The sequence below is a fragment of the Drosophila biarmipes genome, chromosome 2R (genome assembly GCF_025231255.1).
Source record: "Drosophila biarmipes strain raj3 chromosome 2R, RU_DBia_V1.1, whole genome shotgun sequence".
Taxonomy (NCBI): domain Eukaryota; kingdom Metazoa; phylum Arthropoda; class Insecta; order Diptera; family Drosophilidae; genus Drosophila; species Drosophila biarmipes.
The window spans coordinates 4,148,605-4,165,179 of NC_066615.1; the positions used below are offsets into that span (position 1 = coordinate 4,148,605).

At 34.7% G+C, this 16,575-nt stretch overlaps 2 protein-coding genes and 1 long non-coding RNA gene across 6 annotated transcripts; all 3 read right to left on the reverse strand.

The window, feature by feature from the left end:
• Positions 1-1,187: 1,187 nt before the first annotated feature.
• LOC127011072 (uncharacterized) lies at positions 1,188-1,964 on the reverse strand. Its single transcript, XR_007764118.1, has 3 exons — positions 1,822-1,964; positions 1,373-1,759; positions 1,188-1,293 (listed from the first exon to the last, which is right to left on the reverse strand). It is a non-coding gene; the product is annotated as an uncharacterized LOC127011072 (long non-coding RNA).
• Positions 1,965-5,499: 3,535 nt separating this feature from the next.
• Positions 5,500-8,047, reverse strand: LOC108029339 (G protein alpha q subunit-like). Of its 3 annotated transcripts, none has more exons than XM_044092088.2 (8): positions 7,671-8,047; positions 7,376-7,560; positions 7,153-7,307; positions 6,909-7,037; positions 6,229-6,355; positions 6,010-6,163; positions 5,820-5,945; positions 5,500-5,692 (listed from the first exon to the last, which is right to left on the reverse strand). In XM_044092088.2, the coding sequence occupies exons 1-8, from the start codon at positions 7,813-7,815 to the stop codon at positions 5,610-5,612; spliced, it is 1,104 nt and encodes a 367-aa protein (XP_043948023.1). In that variant the 5' UTR covers positions 7,816-8,047; the 3' UTR covers positions 5,500-5,609. The 3 variants fall into 3 exon arrangements, with proteins under 3 accessions (XP_043948023.1, XP_050744160.1, XP_016957021.1); XM_050888203.1 differs by having other exon boundaries at positions 6,226-6,355; positions 6,873-7,037; XM_017101532.3 differs by having other exon boundaries at positions 6,226-6,355; positions 7,671-8,046.
• Positions 8,048-12,425: 4,378 nt separating this feature from the next.
• Positions 12,426-16,145, reverse strand: LOC108029561 (G protein alpha q subunit-like). 2 transcript variants are annotated; one of them, XR_007764117.1, is made up of 8 exons: positions 15,537-16,145; positions 15,277-15,461; positions 13,807-13,961; positions 13,486-13,614; positions 13,259-13,388; positions 13,045-13,198; positions 12,885-12,984; positions 12,426-12,798 (listed from the first exon to the last, which is right to left on the reverse strand). XR_007764117.1 is itself a non-coding variant. In XM_017101904.3 (8 exons), the coding sequence occupies exons 1-8, from the start codon at positions 15,661-15,663 to the stop codon at positions 12,716-12,718; spliced, it is 1,071 nt and encodes a 356-aa protein (XP_016957393.1). In that variant the 5' UTR covers positions 15,664-16,140; the 3' UTR covers positions 12,426-12,715. The 2 variants fall into 2 exon arrangements, 1 of the variants encoding a protein (XP_016957393.1); XM_017101904.3 differs by having other exon boundaries at positions 12,885-12,992; positions 15,537-16,140.
• Positions 16,146-16,575: the final 430 nt, after the last annotated feature.

The following is a 16,575-nucleotide window of genomic DNA, read 5'->3' on the forward strand; positions in this document are numbered from 1 at the left end:
CGTAAGCATGTGCTGTTAGCTTGCAACAGCGGAGTTTTAACAGCGGTATTTTAACAGTGATCTGTTAAGTTAACATTTCTGTTATAAAACATGAATTTTGAATACTTGTAAACAGCATATTTATGCAAAAAAAACAGAGCAAAGTCCCTTTAGTGCAGTGGACAGAATAGTATATTTTTTGTTTTAAATAAAATCAATAAAAGAACATCTTATTGGTATTGGTGTAAGTTACTGTGGACGGCAATCCACTTAGTGACGAATACAAGATTTTGCAGGATTTTTTTTTAAAACGAAAACTTTATTTTGTTTGTCAATTTGACCAAAAACGTTATTTTAGGACTCTAGATGTTGTTAAACAGCTCAATATAAAAAACAGCTATAAATAGCTAAGTTTCCTACATCCGTTTGTGCTACATGTCGTTAGAAAGTTATTTTGAAAAACCTTGTACACAGAAAAAAATTGATATGATATGATGGTTAATTTGATGAAATCCAGTATCAATTCGGCACTGATATGTCACACATCAATTTGATATGATCGAAAATGTTAAAAACGATATTTCGGTAGTATCATTTTTACATTAGCGGTATCACTTTTTTCTAAAAAAAAGCTTTGAGAAAGCTTTTTTGTCACAATCAAGCAGTGGCTCAGAGGGACAGCGCTTCGTTTTTGATACATAGGCCTGAGGGTTTGTGGTTCGAGTCCTTCCCGTGACAAATTTATTTTTATTTTTTTGATTAAAATCTGAAATCATTTAAATGCAGCTTTGTTATAACAATTATAACATTTCAGATATTATTCTTAAATACTTAAAGCATACTCTGCCTTGGGGCGTTCTTGAACCTGGGACCTTCAGCATCAGAGACAGACACCTTACCAGCTGGTCTATAGCACAACGTTTTCCGCAGGCGTTAAGTTCAAAAGGAATGAAAACCATGTTAGTGCAAGCGATACAACATGTTTGAATTAAGGCAAGTCGAATTTCGAATTTCGCTTCCACTCAGTGGTGTCACTTTTTTCTAAGCAAAAAAAAGCTAAATAAAGCGGAAAACCAGAGAAAAAGAGTTAAGAAAAAAGCAGATTTTTATAAAGCAATGTGCTGTTCGTTTCTAATTAATAAACCCTTAGCTTGATACTTAACATAAAATATATAATACACATTAATGTACAAAAGTTAAAACTTATAGGACATTTAAGATATCGTCAACATTATCGGCATCATCGGTTTGGTAAAAATGCTTTTGTTCCATTTTATTTAGGCAGCTGGGTGGTATACTGTAGTTAAAACAGCACTTATTGTGTCGACGAAGCCCATATTAAAATTTTAAGTAAGTTAATTTCTAATTCAAAAATCAAAATAAATTTAAATACCTTATACTTAGTAAAGCGTTTAATGTTTCAACGCTCATGCTATTTCGAATTTTTGTTTTAATTAAATTCACTTGATTAAAGACCCGCTTGACGTCGGCATTCGACCAAGGCAGGGACTGCATTTGAGGAGCAACTGAAGCCAATTCATGAAAACGACAGTTTCCGCCAGAATCCCGGTATTTCTGAACTTCATTCTAGAACTTTATTGCATCATCGACATTTTCCAACTCTACCAGGGTTATGTCGTTGTACAGACGTTCAATTTTATCGATGTTAGAAATACCAAAATACTCAAGGATTGGAGAGATACTTTTCTTTTTAATTTTGAAAATATTTTCAACAGAAAATGCATCAATCTGTTTTAATATATTAAAATTTTCCGGTAACCTGAAATTGGAAAATAAAATAATCTAACACAAAATAAAAATAAAAATAAGGAAAATATTTACCTTTTCTTTAACTGTTTGGCCAGCTCTACTACAAAATTCGACCAGCATCTCCTATATCCGTTTCTTCAAAGGATTCCATTTTCATTGATCTGATTTCCTTATCAAAGTCAAAGCCGAGGCCTAAATCGCTTTTGACGTGCTTTTCTCAGTCATCGTCGTTAATAATATCAACTTTACAATCAGGAGGAATAATTTTTTGACTTCATGATCTGATAGCGAGTATAAGATTATTCAAAAGCATCGTCGCATTAGACAAATTACTTTGAAAGCATAAGTTGATTTTTTACTTGTCCAGAAAGATTCATACAGGATTTTAGCTGTTTTGCATTTTTCACTCATAGCAGCAATTCCAAAGTGAGTTTTCAGTTCATGTCACTGGTCTAAGATTCGTGTTACTGCCATTTCGATGGACAACCATCTAGTGTCACAAACCCTTGGAATTTTAAGGGCCTTTGATTAAAAACATTCTAATTAATTTTGTATAATTTACATAAGTTTGGGACAATCATTTTCTACCATCTTTGAACACTTACTATAGGTATACAATCACGTTATAGTTAAACAATCACGTGGAATTGGTTGAAACTAGACTTTATTAACGATTTAGAAATATTAATACATAAAAAGATTGACAAAACACATATAAAACAGACATATTCGTTTATACTTAATATACCTTTTCGTTATTAATAGACTTATATATTTTTTTATACAACGACTGACGAATTGAGCTTTTTGAAAACCAATTATGGGTTTCATTTATTAAGAATTCCAAATCATCTGGAAAAAAGTGCTAGAAGCGTAGTTTACTGCCAATTGCACCGAATGACAATCACATTTGATTAGGATAAGATTGTGCATCCTTCTTCAATTCTGTGTAAACACTGTTCTTGCTCCCAATCATGACACTTGCGTTATCTGTCCCGATGCCGATTAAATTCTTAATGTCCAGTTTCAAAGTCTTTAACTTCTCTCTGAGACCGTTTGCAATGGACCATGCGTCCCCAGCTGTACCAAGCTTAAAAATGTTGACTCTACTGTTCCATTTTCTACAGAAAAGTATTTAATGACCACACCTAAATATTGCATTTGAATGATATTAATATGTATTGACATAAACCAATAAAAAACGATTGTAAATAATATACATTCATATATCCACTTAGCTGTATATTTGAATATTAATAACTCACCAAGTAGTTTTGCTACACTAATGTCTGTGGATTCGTCCAAAAGTAAACTAAACTTGGAGCCGCCAATGTCCTTGTGAAGCTCTTCATTGAAATGTATGTGCATTTTGTGCGATGGACCTTAATTTTTTGAGGCGGTGTTGCTGTCATTAAACTTTTTTTTGGCAAAGATCACTTAAATGATTAACAGGGGCTATTGCGCTACGCTGGGCAACAAAAAGGCAAAGCGCTACCTCCTGCTCAATTGTTTTTATTTTATTTTTTTGCCCAAAACCCTCCATAGCACTGCTGTGCTTTTTTGTGAACGCACGTCACTTAATTTTGCAGTTATGCTGCACTTGCAACAGCTGCAAAACACCCGCGTTAAATTTGTTTGATCCTTCCTCGTCCACTGCTTAAACTCGGTGCTCTGCAGCCAGACATCTCGCACTTTTTGTTTATATGCTACCTTTGGCATCGTCTTGCTTTTCCGAATTTCACAATGTAAGTGGTGGAAGACGCTCCAATTTAGTTGCGAACTTTTAAGAGAAGTTATTCGATACAAGTAAATATTGATATTTTGTCGGTGGAAATACATTTTTAACATTTCCGTTAAATTCAATTTAGAAATCTCTAAAATTAAAGTAAAAGTACACAAAAAAAAAAGCTGTCTAAATTTTCCCAAAAAGTCAGAATTCTCGCTGCCCGCAGGTTTCATATAATTCCCTCAATTATACTTCAAAAAAAGCCAAATCTGACGGGAAAAAAGCGGAAATGACTCCAGCGGAAGTTCCACTCACGTAATTAACGCCGACATATTGCTCTATCCTCTCTTTTTCGATGTCAAGAAATGTTCGAAAAGAGAGAATTCGAGAAAATTATTTCATGGTAAAATTAATATTTTTCGAAAAAACACCAACTTACCATGCGCATATCAAATTGATATTGACGCATTTTTTTCTGTGTACTGGGAATCGAAATTGCGCGGCAGATGCCACGAACAAGAGGGCAAAGCACCGGCGACACTAAAAGGAAGCCGTAAACTATTTATTAATTGGACTTGGACTGCAAAGCAGAAAAACATTTCTTTGGAGTGGGTGGCCGCAAAAAGAGAATGTTTAGTGGTTCAATCATACGAAGGATGCGAGGACCTGAATTGGTTTGAAGAAGAGTATGCTGAAGATAATTTCAGCGTAGACGAACCAAATTTGTCATGCCAATCCAATCAAAAAAATAATAACAAGACGACTATATCATATAACTGCCATGGGAACGATCGGAAAATTGGTAGGAAAATAATAGCTTCGGTTTTTTTTTACAGATTATCCTATACTGTCGGGTGTTTATCGAAAGATTAATTTTTCTTTACTGATTATATATGGAAAGACCCTAAACTTGGAACCTTAGCACTTATCAATTATCTTCATGACAAAGCTGGTCGAAATTAGACAACCCCAAAAAATCGCCACTCTCCATCGCTTTCTTAGCTGAGTAAGGGATATTTGTTAGTTTATGGCGTTGTCTATAGCGATTTCTCTTATTTCATTTGACACTTTGCAATAGAAAATCACGATATAATTAAAGCTGTTGCTAAATCGGACCGAATGAAAAAATTTTAGAGTTTAAATAGCTATACATACATAAGTTGGTACATGTTTAAATATTTGTACCTTTGCAGAGGGTATAATAATTTCAGTCAGAAGTTTGCAACGCAGTGAAGGAGAGGTTTCCGACCGTCTGTCCGTCCTTTCTGCGCAAACTAGTCTCTCAGTTTTAAAGCTATCGGGCTGAAACTTTTCCAAAAGTCTTCTTTTTATTGCAGGTACTATATAAGTCGGAACCAGCCGGTTCGGACAACTATATCTTATAGCTCCCATAGGAACTATGGCGGAAAAAATTTAAATAAAATTATATTTTCTGTGTTTTTTCACATATGCTTCTAAGCTTAGAAAGAACATTTTTCAATTAGTTCTGAATTTCGAATAAAATTGTATCAAAATCGGACGATTTAGCTGTCATAGGAACGATCGGAAAATTGTTGCGAAAATAATATGAAACAAATTAAAGCTTTGGGCCTTTTTGACATATTATCTTATAGTATTGCGAATATAATTTTTAATATTTTAAAGAATTTCGAATTAAATTTATTAAAAATCGGACTGCTCTAACATATAGATGTAAAAAAAAATGGTCTGAAAAAAAATGAATGAAATAATTTGTTTTTTAATATCACTGAAGTCAGCAAAAATCCTTAAAAATTTCACATGGTGGTACTAAAGTTGATTATTTCTTATAACTGCAAGGGTATACAAACTTCGGCTTGCCGAAGTTAACTTCCTTTCTTGTTTAATTAACTCATTGCAGCGCACGGGAAAAGTAGTGGTCGCAAGGTTTAGACATTTTCATCGATGACAAAATTTTCATACTTACTGTATTCAATTATAAGATAATTAAACTTTAAGTTTTTTCTAAATAGGAAATACCTATATTTTAATTAGGGGGGGTCGATTTGAGTGTTTAATATTCAATTTATTCAATATGGGAAACAATCTTTAAACAATTTAAAGATATGTCGGCAAAAGCGATCTAGAAGTTCAGGCTTAAACGGTGAATTCCAAGTCATTCCATGTTAAAAATCTTAAAGTATGCTTCCTGAATTGTGTCCTTCACAGCTGCAAACACAAACCGAATGTTTTCGGTATCTAAGAAAAAAGAAGAAAATGTATTAGTGGGTCAATTTAAAACACATTTGCATGGGTAAATATGCGATAAAGTAAGTAAAGTAGAGTGAAATATGACCAACTTGCAGGCAAATTATATGCTACTTACTTGTAGCAATGGTAAAATGTGGATAAATTGTTATATCAGGTTTATTCGATTTTTTCGGTCTTCGCGTTAAGTCATCATACATTCTTAATATGAATTCTCGGGCCGCAACGGCATCTCTTTTTGGACCTTTTTGATAATAAAGCATTCAAAATGTTTAAATGGAGCATAGGTATAGAGGGTTATTACTTACCATCGTATTCAGGAAAATAGTCTACCAAATGTGAATCCTTTATTTTCTCTTCCAACAAGTCGTTTTTGTTGAGGAACAGAATAACAGACTTATCTTGAAACCACTCGTAGTGAATTATTGTCTGAAATAAACACTTAGATTCCTCCATTCGATTCTGAAAGTAATAAATGTATTTATTTACGGCGTTACACCGAAAATTATGTCTTTTAACCGTACAACATTTTCAGATTCAAACAAGACTTGATCGTACTCCGATAGTGCTGCCAAAAATATAATTGCTGTCACATTCGAAAAACAGTGAATCCATTTTCTCCTCTCCGATCGCTGACCTGCAACATCTACCATACTATGCGTAAAGGGAAAATATACTTTTTTAAAAATTAAATAAATATTTGAAGTTCACTTAAACTATAAAAGCACAAGCCAGAAAAAATATTAGACTTACAAAATACTATTTTACTGTCTACAACTGCAGCAAGAATATTAAGCTGCGTCAAGAATGCATCGCTCTGTAATTATACCGTTACTCAAAGAGTAATCTAGACTCGTCGAAAAGTATGTAACAGATTGAAGTAAGCGCTTTCGACCCCGAGTCGATCTAGCCGGGTCCGTCTGTCTGTCTGTCCCGTATGAACGCTGATATCTCGGAAACTATAAAAGCTAGAATGTTGGGAGCTTGAGCTTCAGGGACAGATCAAGTTTATTTCAGCAGCATGCCAAATATTTTCGAAATCAGACCATCTGTAATAAGGAGGTAAAAAGCAGCTGTGCGCACTTGCTTTCTCTGAGTAAGAGGTATTCGGTGCATCGATTAACGCTTTTTTTTATCTTTTTAATTTTAACAAGTTACATTTTTGAGCTGCTCGACCATAGCGTTTCTCTTGTTTCTGAATATATACCTTATCTTAAGGCCATCCAAGTTGAAAGGGTACTCATGAATATCAGTTGTGGGCACTCGAACACGAAGAATATCCTGATCGGTTGGCAAATACTCATCCTGTTCAATTCGAGCTATGTCGCTTAGGAAACTATATTAAATAAATTGTGCAATTTTTAAATAATGACCATTTCAATATTTGTTGGCAGTTGATTATTTGAAATGTTTTTAAAAATACCCGCCTGGGCTTTTAACGATTAACTTACTATTTTGCAGAATCTGTTAGCTGATATTCCCTACGACGATCGTAGCACTCCTGGATGCCAGCATCGTTCCAAAGCGTTTTAATTGCATTTAAGTAAGGATCCTCTAGCACGGTGACTTTATCGTAATCGATGCTCATCACCAGAGCGGCGACTTCCTGTGGATCACATTCGTTTCTTATATGTGGCCATAAATATATACATGCTTAGTCTTTGATTTACTCACACTATGCTCCTCCTGACCATAGGAAATCTTCAGCTTTTCCATGGCCTTGATGATTGATTGCATGGCCATGAATACGTTCTGGAAAACCAGTTTGATGTATTTTTGCTTTTCTGTCTCCGAGAAACCATTGTCATGGATGATTCGCATCTGTTTAATGAATGTTGACTTCCCAGACTCGCCGGTGCCTGAGGGCGTTAAATTAAAATATAAAACCATTATAGCCAGCTGTCTTCAATAGCAATTTTATCAGTTAAGTAGAGCTTAGTGCAATCAAAGTGTATTATTTTCCACTTACCCAAAAGCAATAACTTAAACTCGAATTTTGACCTTTTCTTTTCTCTGCGTATCTCGAGATCTATTAACTTGTTCGTAAGCTTGTGTTCTTTGTCCTGATCTGATTCACAGCACTCTAAAAACATGCTCGCTAGATTTTTGGACATGTTTTCCCGCGTAGACCAACAGATATTGGCTTATTCCAGACTTCGGTGACTTCAAATGAACGAAACCCACATCAAAACCTATGTATGGCCCTGCAAAAAGACCAAGGCTTCATTTGAGATTGGTTAAATAACTGGGCCTTCAGAAGAGGTCAAGAAATGAATAACACTTGTTTGAGATTGGTAGCATAACTAAGAATCTAAGGAACTATGCATCAGTTGACAATACCTACTGATGAGATGACATAAAAAAGTTGTTTCGTTAAAATGTTTGTGCAATATGCAGCATAACAACATTTGTCGTTTTTTCGCAGTCTCCACAATCAGGTTTTGACTAGAATAGAAAGAGACTGATAAACAAAATAGATTCCCATGTACAGCTTTACAAATGGGTATTGACGAAACCTATTCCCACTAAAATTTGTATTCTACCATTTCTACAGTGGGCGCTACAGATTTCGCTGTCTTGTGGGCGTTAGAGTGCCCCTGGTATTGACCAAACCATTTAATTTTAGGTTAAATATTTATATTAGAATCGTTTGAGGGCCTTTTAATACAAGCGGCAATATATTTTTAGGCGAATCAATACGTATTGTCAAAACCAATTAATTGTATTTAACATTTTCTAGCGTGAGAGTGGTGACTGAATCAAAGACTATGGAATCTAATTAAGTAATCACAACCTTCTCGCTTTTCTGGTTTTCAGATCCTTCCGTTCTCAGGGATCCAATCAGAATTCTGTCCTGAGTACAATATAGTCTCCTTATCTACAAGTAAATTTTGAACAAGTTAGTTGAAGAAAAAAGCCTTTGTCGAAAAATCGGGATTCTTAACTCCTTTAATGTATACGACCAGGGTAAAATGACCGACTTCTGTAAATCTCAACATTTAGCTAAAAGAGCCAACACAGAGCTAGCTTCCACCACACCAGCTTACAATGAAAGTGTCCCCGCAGCGGTTATTCTTGGTAGAGTTTCATTACTAGATCACGAAATAAAGAAAACAAGGAAGAGCAGCAACGCGACATTTTATAGTGCGACCTATCCACTATTTAATATATGGTAATGTGGGCGGCACAAAAACCATTTTGGGCATTTGTGGGCTGTAGAGTGAGCGTGGCTTTTTTAGATCAATCGATAGGTATTGATAAAACTAATCCATTTCAGAAAATAAAATTGCCTAGCATGAAAACTTTACCAGCCCACTTTTTAGCGGTTTGTGGGCGTTAGAGCGGCAAAACGTTTCGCTTAAACTATAGGTATTAAAGAGATTAATACATTTTAGTTAACATTTTTATGAATAATACATATCGATTAACCTAAAAAAAAATTTGCCGCGCCCACTCTCATTTTATGTTCAAAAGTCCTATCAATATCTATCGAGGTACCTATAAAAAGTTTGCCACGCTCATATTAACGCCTACAAATGGCCAAACGTTTAAATCTTTCTGCCGCCCACATTACCATATTTTAAAATAGTGGATAGGTGGCGCTATACAATATCGCTTTGCTGCTTATATATCTCCACTTCTCTTTAAAGCTGAGTAACGGGTATCTGATAGTCGAGGCACTCGACTATAGCGTTCTTTCTTGTTTTAATAATAATCATAGTCGTGGATGAACATAAAAAAAACAAGAAAGTTAACTTCGGCAAGCCGAAGTTTGTTTACCCTTGCGGTTATACAAGGTGAGTTTCAAAGTAAGTAGGACTTTGCAAAAAAGACAGAAAAATAGTTTTTTTCGGCAAAATCAATTTATTTTATTCAAAATAGTCTCATTCTGCTTTTATAAAGCGTTTTGCACTGTCCAAAAGCATGTCGAAGTAGTGTTTTAGCTCGTTGCGCGGTATGGCATTTGCATTGGCAAATGCATTTTTCCGAAAAGGTAGAAGTCGCACGGTGCTATATCAGGGGAGTGGTTGATGGTTAAAATGTGATTTTTGGTCAAATAGTCGGACACAAGCGTCTATCGATGAGACGGCACATCATTGTGCAACAGACGCTAACTTCCATCTTCGCGATATTCGGGCCGAACACGCCGAATACGGCGCACCAAACTCTTCAAAGCTCCAAGGTAGTATACCGCATTACCGTTTTGGCCGGGTGGAACAAATTCTTTGTGGACAATACCCTTGGTATCATAAAAACAAATCAGCATTGTCTTCACTTTTAACTTCTCCAGTCGCGATTTTTTGGGTTTCGGCTCGTCCGGCGCCTTCCATTCATCACTCTGGCGTTTCGTTTCGGGATCATATTGAAAACACCACGTTTCGTCACCCGTCACAATCTTGTAAAGGAAGTTCGGGTCTTTTTTTTGCCTCTTTAATGATGTCCTTCGAATGTTGAAATCTGAGCAATTTTTGGACATCGGTCAATTTGTGAGGAACAAACCGTGCACACACCTTTTGTAAGCCCAAATGTTCGGTCAAAATCCGATAATTCCATGATTTTCAATGATGATTTCGGCAGATTTTTTATAAATTCACGCACTGTTTCGATGGAATTTTCGGTGATCACGGATTTTGGTTGGCCCAGATGTTCATCGTCATTTATGTCCTCACGACCACTTTGAAAACGTTGAAACCACTCGTGCACTCTGCTACGGGATAGGCAATCATCGCCATAAACTTGTTTCATCAATTGAAACGCTTCGGTAAGTTTTACCAATTTTAAAACAAAATTTAATGTTGGCTCTTTATTCGAAGCTTATTTTCGCACTATGACAAAAACATACTGACACTTAAAACGCAATAACCTCAATAGATGAAATGTCATAAAATTTTTACTGGTCGATAAACGATAGCAGATTCAAACGCACAAGTTGACATATAGATGGCACCACTAGAGGCTGCTAAATTAAAAAAGTCCTGTTTACTTTGGAACTCACTTGTAAAAAATAAACTTTTTTAGTAACTCCATGTGAAATTTTTAAAGATGGTTGCTGACCTCAGTGATATTTTAAAAATAATTATTTTATTATTTTTTTCAGACCTTTTTTTTGGCATTTATATTTTAGAATAGTCAGATTTTTATAAAATTAAATTCAAAATTTATAAAAATATAGAAAATTATATTCCTCATATTATCTAAAATAATAATTCAAAAAGCCTTAAAGCTATAATTTGTTTCATATTATTTTCCCACCAATTTTCCTATCGTTCCTACGACAGCTATATGATATAGTCGTCCGATTTTAATAAAATTGAATTCAAAATTCAGAACTAAATAAAAAATAATAAAAAGACCGATAGCTTTAAAACTGAGAGACTAGTTTGCGTAGAACAGCAATAATCCTTAAAAATTTCACATTGTGTTACTAAAGTTGATTTTTTCTTATAACTGCAAGGGTATACAAACTTCGGCTTGCCGAAGTTAACTTCTTTTCTTGTTTATAACCTCCTACGCTTGGAAATAACATTTTTTAATTATGTCTGAATTTTGAATTAAATTTTATCAAAATCGGACGACTAAATCATATAGCTGCTATAGGAACGATCGGAAAATTAGTCGGAAAACTTGAAATTACTTTATATCTTCTGTGGTTTTTTAACATATAACCTTCTAAGAATTTCGAATTAAATTTTATTAAAATCGGACGACTATATCATATAGCTGTCGTAGGAACGATCGGAAAATTGGTGGGAAACTTATAATATCGGGAATATATTTTTTTATAATTTTAAGAATTTCGAATCCAATTTAATAAAAATCGTACTACTCCAACATATAGATGTTAAATTGTATCATATAGCTGTCGTAGGAACGATCGGAAAATTGGTGGGAAACTTATAATATCGGGAATATATTTTTTTTATAATTTTAAGAATTTCGAATCCAATTTAATAAAAATCGTACTACTCCAACATATAGATGTTAAATTGTTGAATTAGGTTTACATAGATTTTATAAGAACGTCTGATCATTCGGGTTTAATTCGCCTTTATCAGCAATTGGTACATAATTATTTAATTTTATTATATTTCAAAGAGTTTTAAACTGTTTCGCATTAAACTGAATAAAAATTTTAGGAATAAAGTTTCGTTATTTTATAGTCTTTTTATGTAGTTGGTTTTATGGTCTCGCTTTATTTTTAATGTTATTTCAATACCGATTTATTAGTTTTATCGACCTTTTCTTAGACTAACCACGCGTTCAAAAACATGTCCGAACGCGACCGAGAACAGTCAAAAACTATTTGGATTTCCTATTATAACAAAAAGCGCTTTATCGTATCCATTTCTTTTAAGAGAGCTCACCAAGCTTGAAGACTCATAATTATAATTGTTCTCTTGATAAAACCACATGTTCCCTTGTACTCCAACCCGTCATTTATCCTGGGGGAATGGTTGGGTTTTTTATAAGATTTGAAACTTGATACCCGCTGAACAGAATTTATTATCCAAACTATAAAAGAGCTGAAAGTAAATTTGTTTTTTTTTTACAATTTGAATTTTTTGCCGAAAATATGTAGATAACACACCCTTAGATTAAGGACCAGTATCTATGGCTAGACTAAATGGTTGAAGGCAATTTGCAATTGTCTCAAATCCAGAATATAAACAAATAAAAACAAAACATTAAAAAAAAACCTGTGTGAGAAATGAGACTTACGACCTCACAGTTTAATTTTTAATATATTTTTCTTAATAATTATATGCATTATACAATACAACATCATAACAACAACATTATTTGAAACCCCTACTTTGACAAATTTGAAGTTCAGAATTGAAAGTTCAATTGAAATTAGATTAGCTTCTTTAGCCTTCTATTTAACGCAAACGTCATTTTAATCCCTTAAATTTATAAAATTAGGGACAAGTTGATGCAACCTAGTATATTTGGATTATGAAGACATAAAATTCTAAAAACCCTTATGTAACTTTTGGACATTAAGGTGTTAGGTTAGAGTAAATTGTTTTCCTTAAGGTGGCATTGCAGAATAGTGTCCTTGACAGCTGCAAACACAAACCGAATATTTTCCGTATCTAACCAAAGAAAGAACATTTTAATAGTAAATTAATAATCGTTGGTAGAACATTTTGTGTGCTCTATCTACCAGCTCGAGGCTTACCTGTGGCACATGTAAAATGAGCGTATATTTTTTTAATGGGATCTGGATTTTCATCTTCAAACATTTTCAGTATATATTCTTCGGCCGCTGTTACATTTTCCTGTGGTCCTGTTTCAATAATTATATTTTCGTTTTATTGTTAGAGATCCATAATACTTGCCGTCGTATTCCGGAAAATAGTCTACCAAATGTGAGGTCATTATTTTCTCCTCTAAAATGTCCTTTTTGTTAAGGAAAAGAATAATGGACGCTCTTTGAAACCATTCAAATGATAAAATAGTACCAAATAAAGCTTTGGACTCCATCAAGCGATTCTGAAAATAATACATTCAATTATTTTTAAGCACAACCTAAATATAGGCTTGATAGCATACATCACTTTCAGATTCCATCAAGACTTGATCGTATTCCGATATCGCTGCTAGAAATATTATTGAAGTAACATTCGAAAAAAAATGGATCCATTTTCTTCTCTCGGTACGCTGGCCTGCCACATCTACCATACTTTTTATTAAGATAATATATGTTTTTATTAAAAGCCATTTAAGACTGTTAAACTCAAATAGTCTAAAGATAATCGGTTTTTATTTTGATATTATACCTCAACACAAAGCCGTCCAATTCGAAAGGATAAACGTAAATATTAACCGTAGGCTCTCGAACTTGAAGTATATCCTGCTCTGTTGGCAAATAATCGGACTGTTCAATTCGAGCTAAGTCGTTCAAGTAGCTAAAAAAATATTCAAATTTTTTAAATTTAATTCATAAGCCCTAGCCTCAGTAGCAAATCGCCTTTATGGACAGACCAATTGTAAGTCAAGAAATTTTCAGTATAAGATGTGTTAATAGGGTATTTGCTTCATATTTTAGTCAGTATATTTTAATAAATACAAATTAGTTTCCCTGCAATTGTATATCTTACTATTTGGCTGAATCAGTCAGCTGATACTCTCGCCGACGTCTGTAGCATTCCTGGATGCCATCATCTCCCCAAAGCGTCTTGATGGCATTTAAGTAAGGATCCTTCAAAGTAGTGACGGTCTCGTACTCTATGCTCATCACGAGCTCGGCCATTTTCTGTGAATCATAAGTTTGTGACTAAGCGTATTAAGATCAAAACCACTGAAAACGGATATGTTTGACCTGTTTAACTCTTTCTTTTGTTATGAGTAGAAACGACAAAATCAATAAATGACATATTCAAGTACATCCTAAAACCGTACCTTTCCGTAAGGTATATATATTCTTGATCAGGATCAGTTAATTGTGTTCTTATTATCACTATCAAGATACAAGCCAAAAATGAGTATAATCGGAGGATTCATTTAAGAGTAAGAGCCAAATTGAGATATACGTATAAACAGCACAGGAATTGTAAAACGCCACATACCGGCTATTTTGGTACGCGGGCGGCAGACAGTTTTAAGCGTTTTAGCCTTTTGGGAACATGACAACTGTGGCCACCACAGTTTTGGGCGGTTGATCGCCGTTAGAGTCGGCGTGGCACATTTTTTTGGCTGAATCGATAGGTATTGATGAAACAAATACTTTTCACGTAAAATTTTTTCTCTATCATAAAAACTGTAGGCGTTACAGATTTTCGGGGAATGTGAGTCTGAGCCCACCCCGCTGAAACAAACTTGCGCTGCGCAGAAATCTGCATGCCAAGTCTGAATATTCTAGCTTTTATAGTTTCCGAGATCTCAGCGTTCATACGGACAGTCGGACTCTTAAGGATGGCTTAAAGAACACGACACATTTTTATACTCTTGCAGAGAGCTAATGATTTTTAGGCAGAAGTTTGCAACGCAAACGTCCGTTTCTATGCAAACTTGTCTCTCAGTTTTAAAGCTATCGGGCTGAAACTTATGCAAAAGTCTTCTTTCTATTGCAGATATTGCGGATCGGACATCTATATCTTATAGCTTCCGTAGGAACTATCGGGAAAAAATTAAAAAAAAATATATCTTCAGTGCTTTTAACATATCACCTTCTAAGCTTGGAAATAAAAATGTTTAATTAGTTCTGAATTTCGAATTAAATTTTATCAAAATCTGACTTCTATATCATATAGCTGCCATCGGAAAATTAATTTTAAAATTATATGAACAAATTTTATCTTCGGTGTTTTTTAACATATTACCTTCTTAGCTTGGTAATAACATTTTTTAATTAGTTCTGAATTTCAAATTAAATTTTAATAAGATCGGACGACTATCTCGTATAGCTGACATAGGAACGATCGGGAAACCACTTATTTACTAAAGTGATTATTTCTTAAAACTGCAAGGGTATACAAAATTCGGCTCGCCGAAGTTACCTTCCTTTCTTGTTTGGAGATATTTTGACAGTGTTAGAGTGGCTGAACCCCATATGCAAATGATTTACTTACGCTGTGCTTCCCATTCCCATAGGAAATCTTTAGCTTATCCATGGCCATAATCAATGACTGCATAGCCATAAAAATGTTTTGAAAGATCAACGTTATGTACCCACGCCTGTCCTCCGCCGAGTAGCCATTTCCGTGGATAATACGCATCTGCTTTATGAATGTGGACTTCCCAGACTCTCCCGTGCCTGGGGGATAAAGGATGGGTATTCAAACGGCTTGGACCAAGTCAAGTAGTCCAAAGTGTGCCAGGTCCCACTTACCGAGCAGCAAAACTTTAAGTTCCCGGTATGCCTTTTTTTGCTCCAGGCGCAATTGCTTATCGATTTCCTCATTAATGCGTTTTTTTTCCCTTGTCTCCTTCGATGAACAGCAGTCCATGCTAACCATCTCTATATTAATCTACACCTGTCTGTCTTTGACTGTCTCAGACTTTCTTTGGCTAAGAATGTTATTACAACTAAGCAAAGACTACATGAATGATCCAAAAACATATAGAAAGAGCAAGCTTCCATTTGCTTTATTGCTTTAATCAACTAATTTCAAATACAGTCCAAGTTCCATATCTTAAACCTCCATCTGCCACGAAACGAATTTGAGTTATAAGCTAATAATATTTCGATTAATATATTATATTTTTAAATTGCACACGTAAAAACGCATCCGCACGATTCTGAGTATAAACGAAAACTAGACGGCAGTTGGTTTGTCGGAGCTCAGCTTAGTTTATTTGCTATCAAAATTTTCATCATACAGCGCTCTTAATCATACCCATTACCCGTAGAGTAAATGGGTATATTGCATTTGTTGAAAAGTATTTAAAAGGAAAAAAGTGTTGTTTCCGAGTATATGCATGTATATGTATTTGATCAGGAACCCTTGCCGAGTTGACCTAGGCATACCGTCTCTTCCTCCTTATGAACCCTTACATATTGAATACCATAAAATCTAGATAATATAAATTCCGGCGCAGCGAGAGGCACGCCCATTGTAAGCCCATACATGTCTGTGGAACTCAATTGACAGTAACGGGTATCCGAAATTCGAAGAACTTAACTTTAGCGACCTTCTTGATAAAGAACGAGCACGACTTTAAGTAAGGAGCACGCGTAGTATCCCGTGGGGGTTTGTACACCCTTGCAGATGGTTGTACATTTTTAGTTGGAAAGCAGAGGAAATATTATTAACGACCCTATAAGGTACATTCGTAATTCGTAATGAGTCCATCTAAGAATTTTTTTTATAGCTATCAGTTTCTTGGCTACCATAGATTTAAGAAATACGAAATAAGTAATTGTTAAT

Bases quoted from the DNA above. Each gene is read 5' to 3' on its own strand.
- LOC108029339 (XM_050888203.1), bottom strand. From the start codon at position 7,815: ATGTCCAAAAATCTAGCGAGCATGTTTTTAGAGTGCTGTGAATCAGAT. The intron at 7,308-7,375 runs GTGAGTAAATCA...TGTGATCCACAG, and splicing joins ATGGTCAGGAGGAGCATAGT to GAAGTCGCCGCTCTGGTGAT. The intron at 6,356-6,872 runs GCAGCTCAAAAA...CTTTACGCATAG, and splicing joins AAGAGAAACGCTATGGTCGA to TATGGTAGATGTTGCAGGTC.
- LOC108029561 (XM_017101904.3), bottom strand. From the start codon at position 15,663: ATGGTTAGCATGGACTGCTGTTCATCGAAGGAGACAAGGGAAAAAAAA. The intron at 15,462-15,536 runs GTAAGTGGGACC...TTTATCCCCCAG, and splicing joins ACTTAAAGTTTTGCTGCTCG to GCACGGGAGAGTCTGGGAAG. The intron at 13,389-13,485 runs GTATAATATCAA...CTTAATAAAAAG, and splicing joins TTGGACGGCTTTGTGTTGAG to TATGGTAGATGTGGCAGGCC.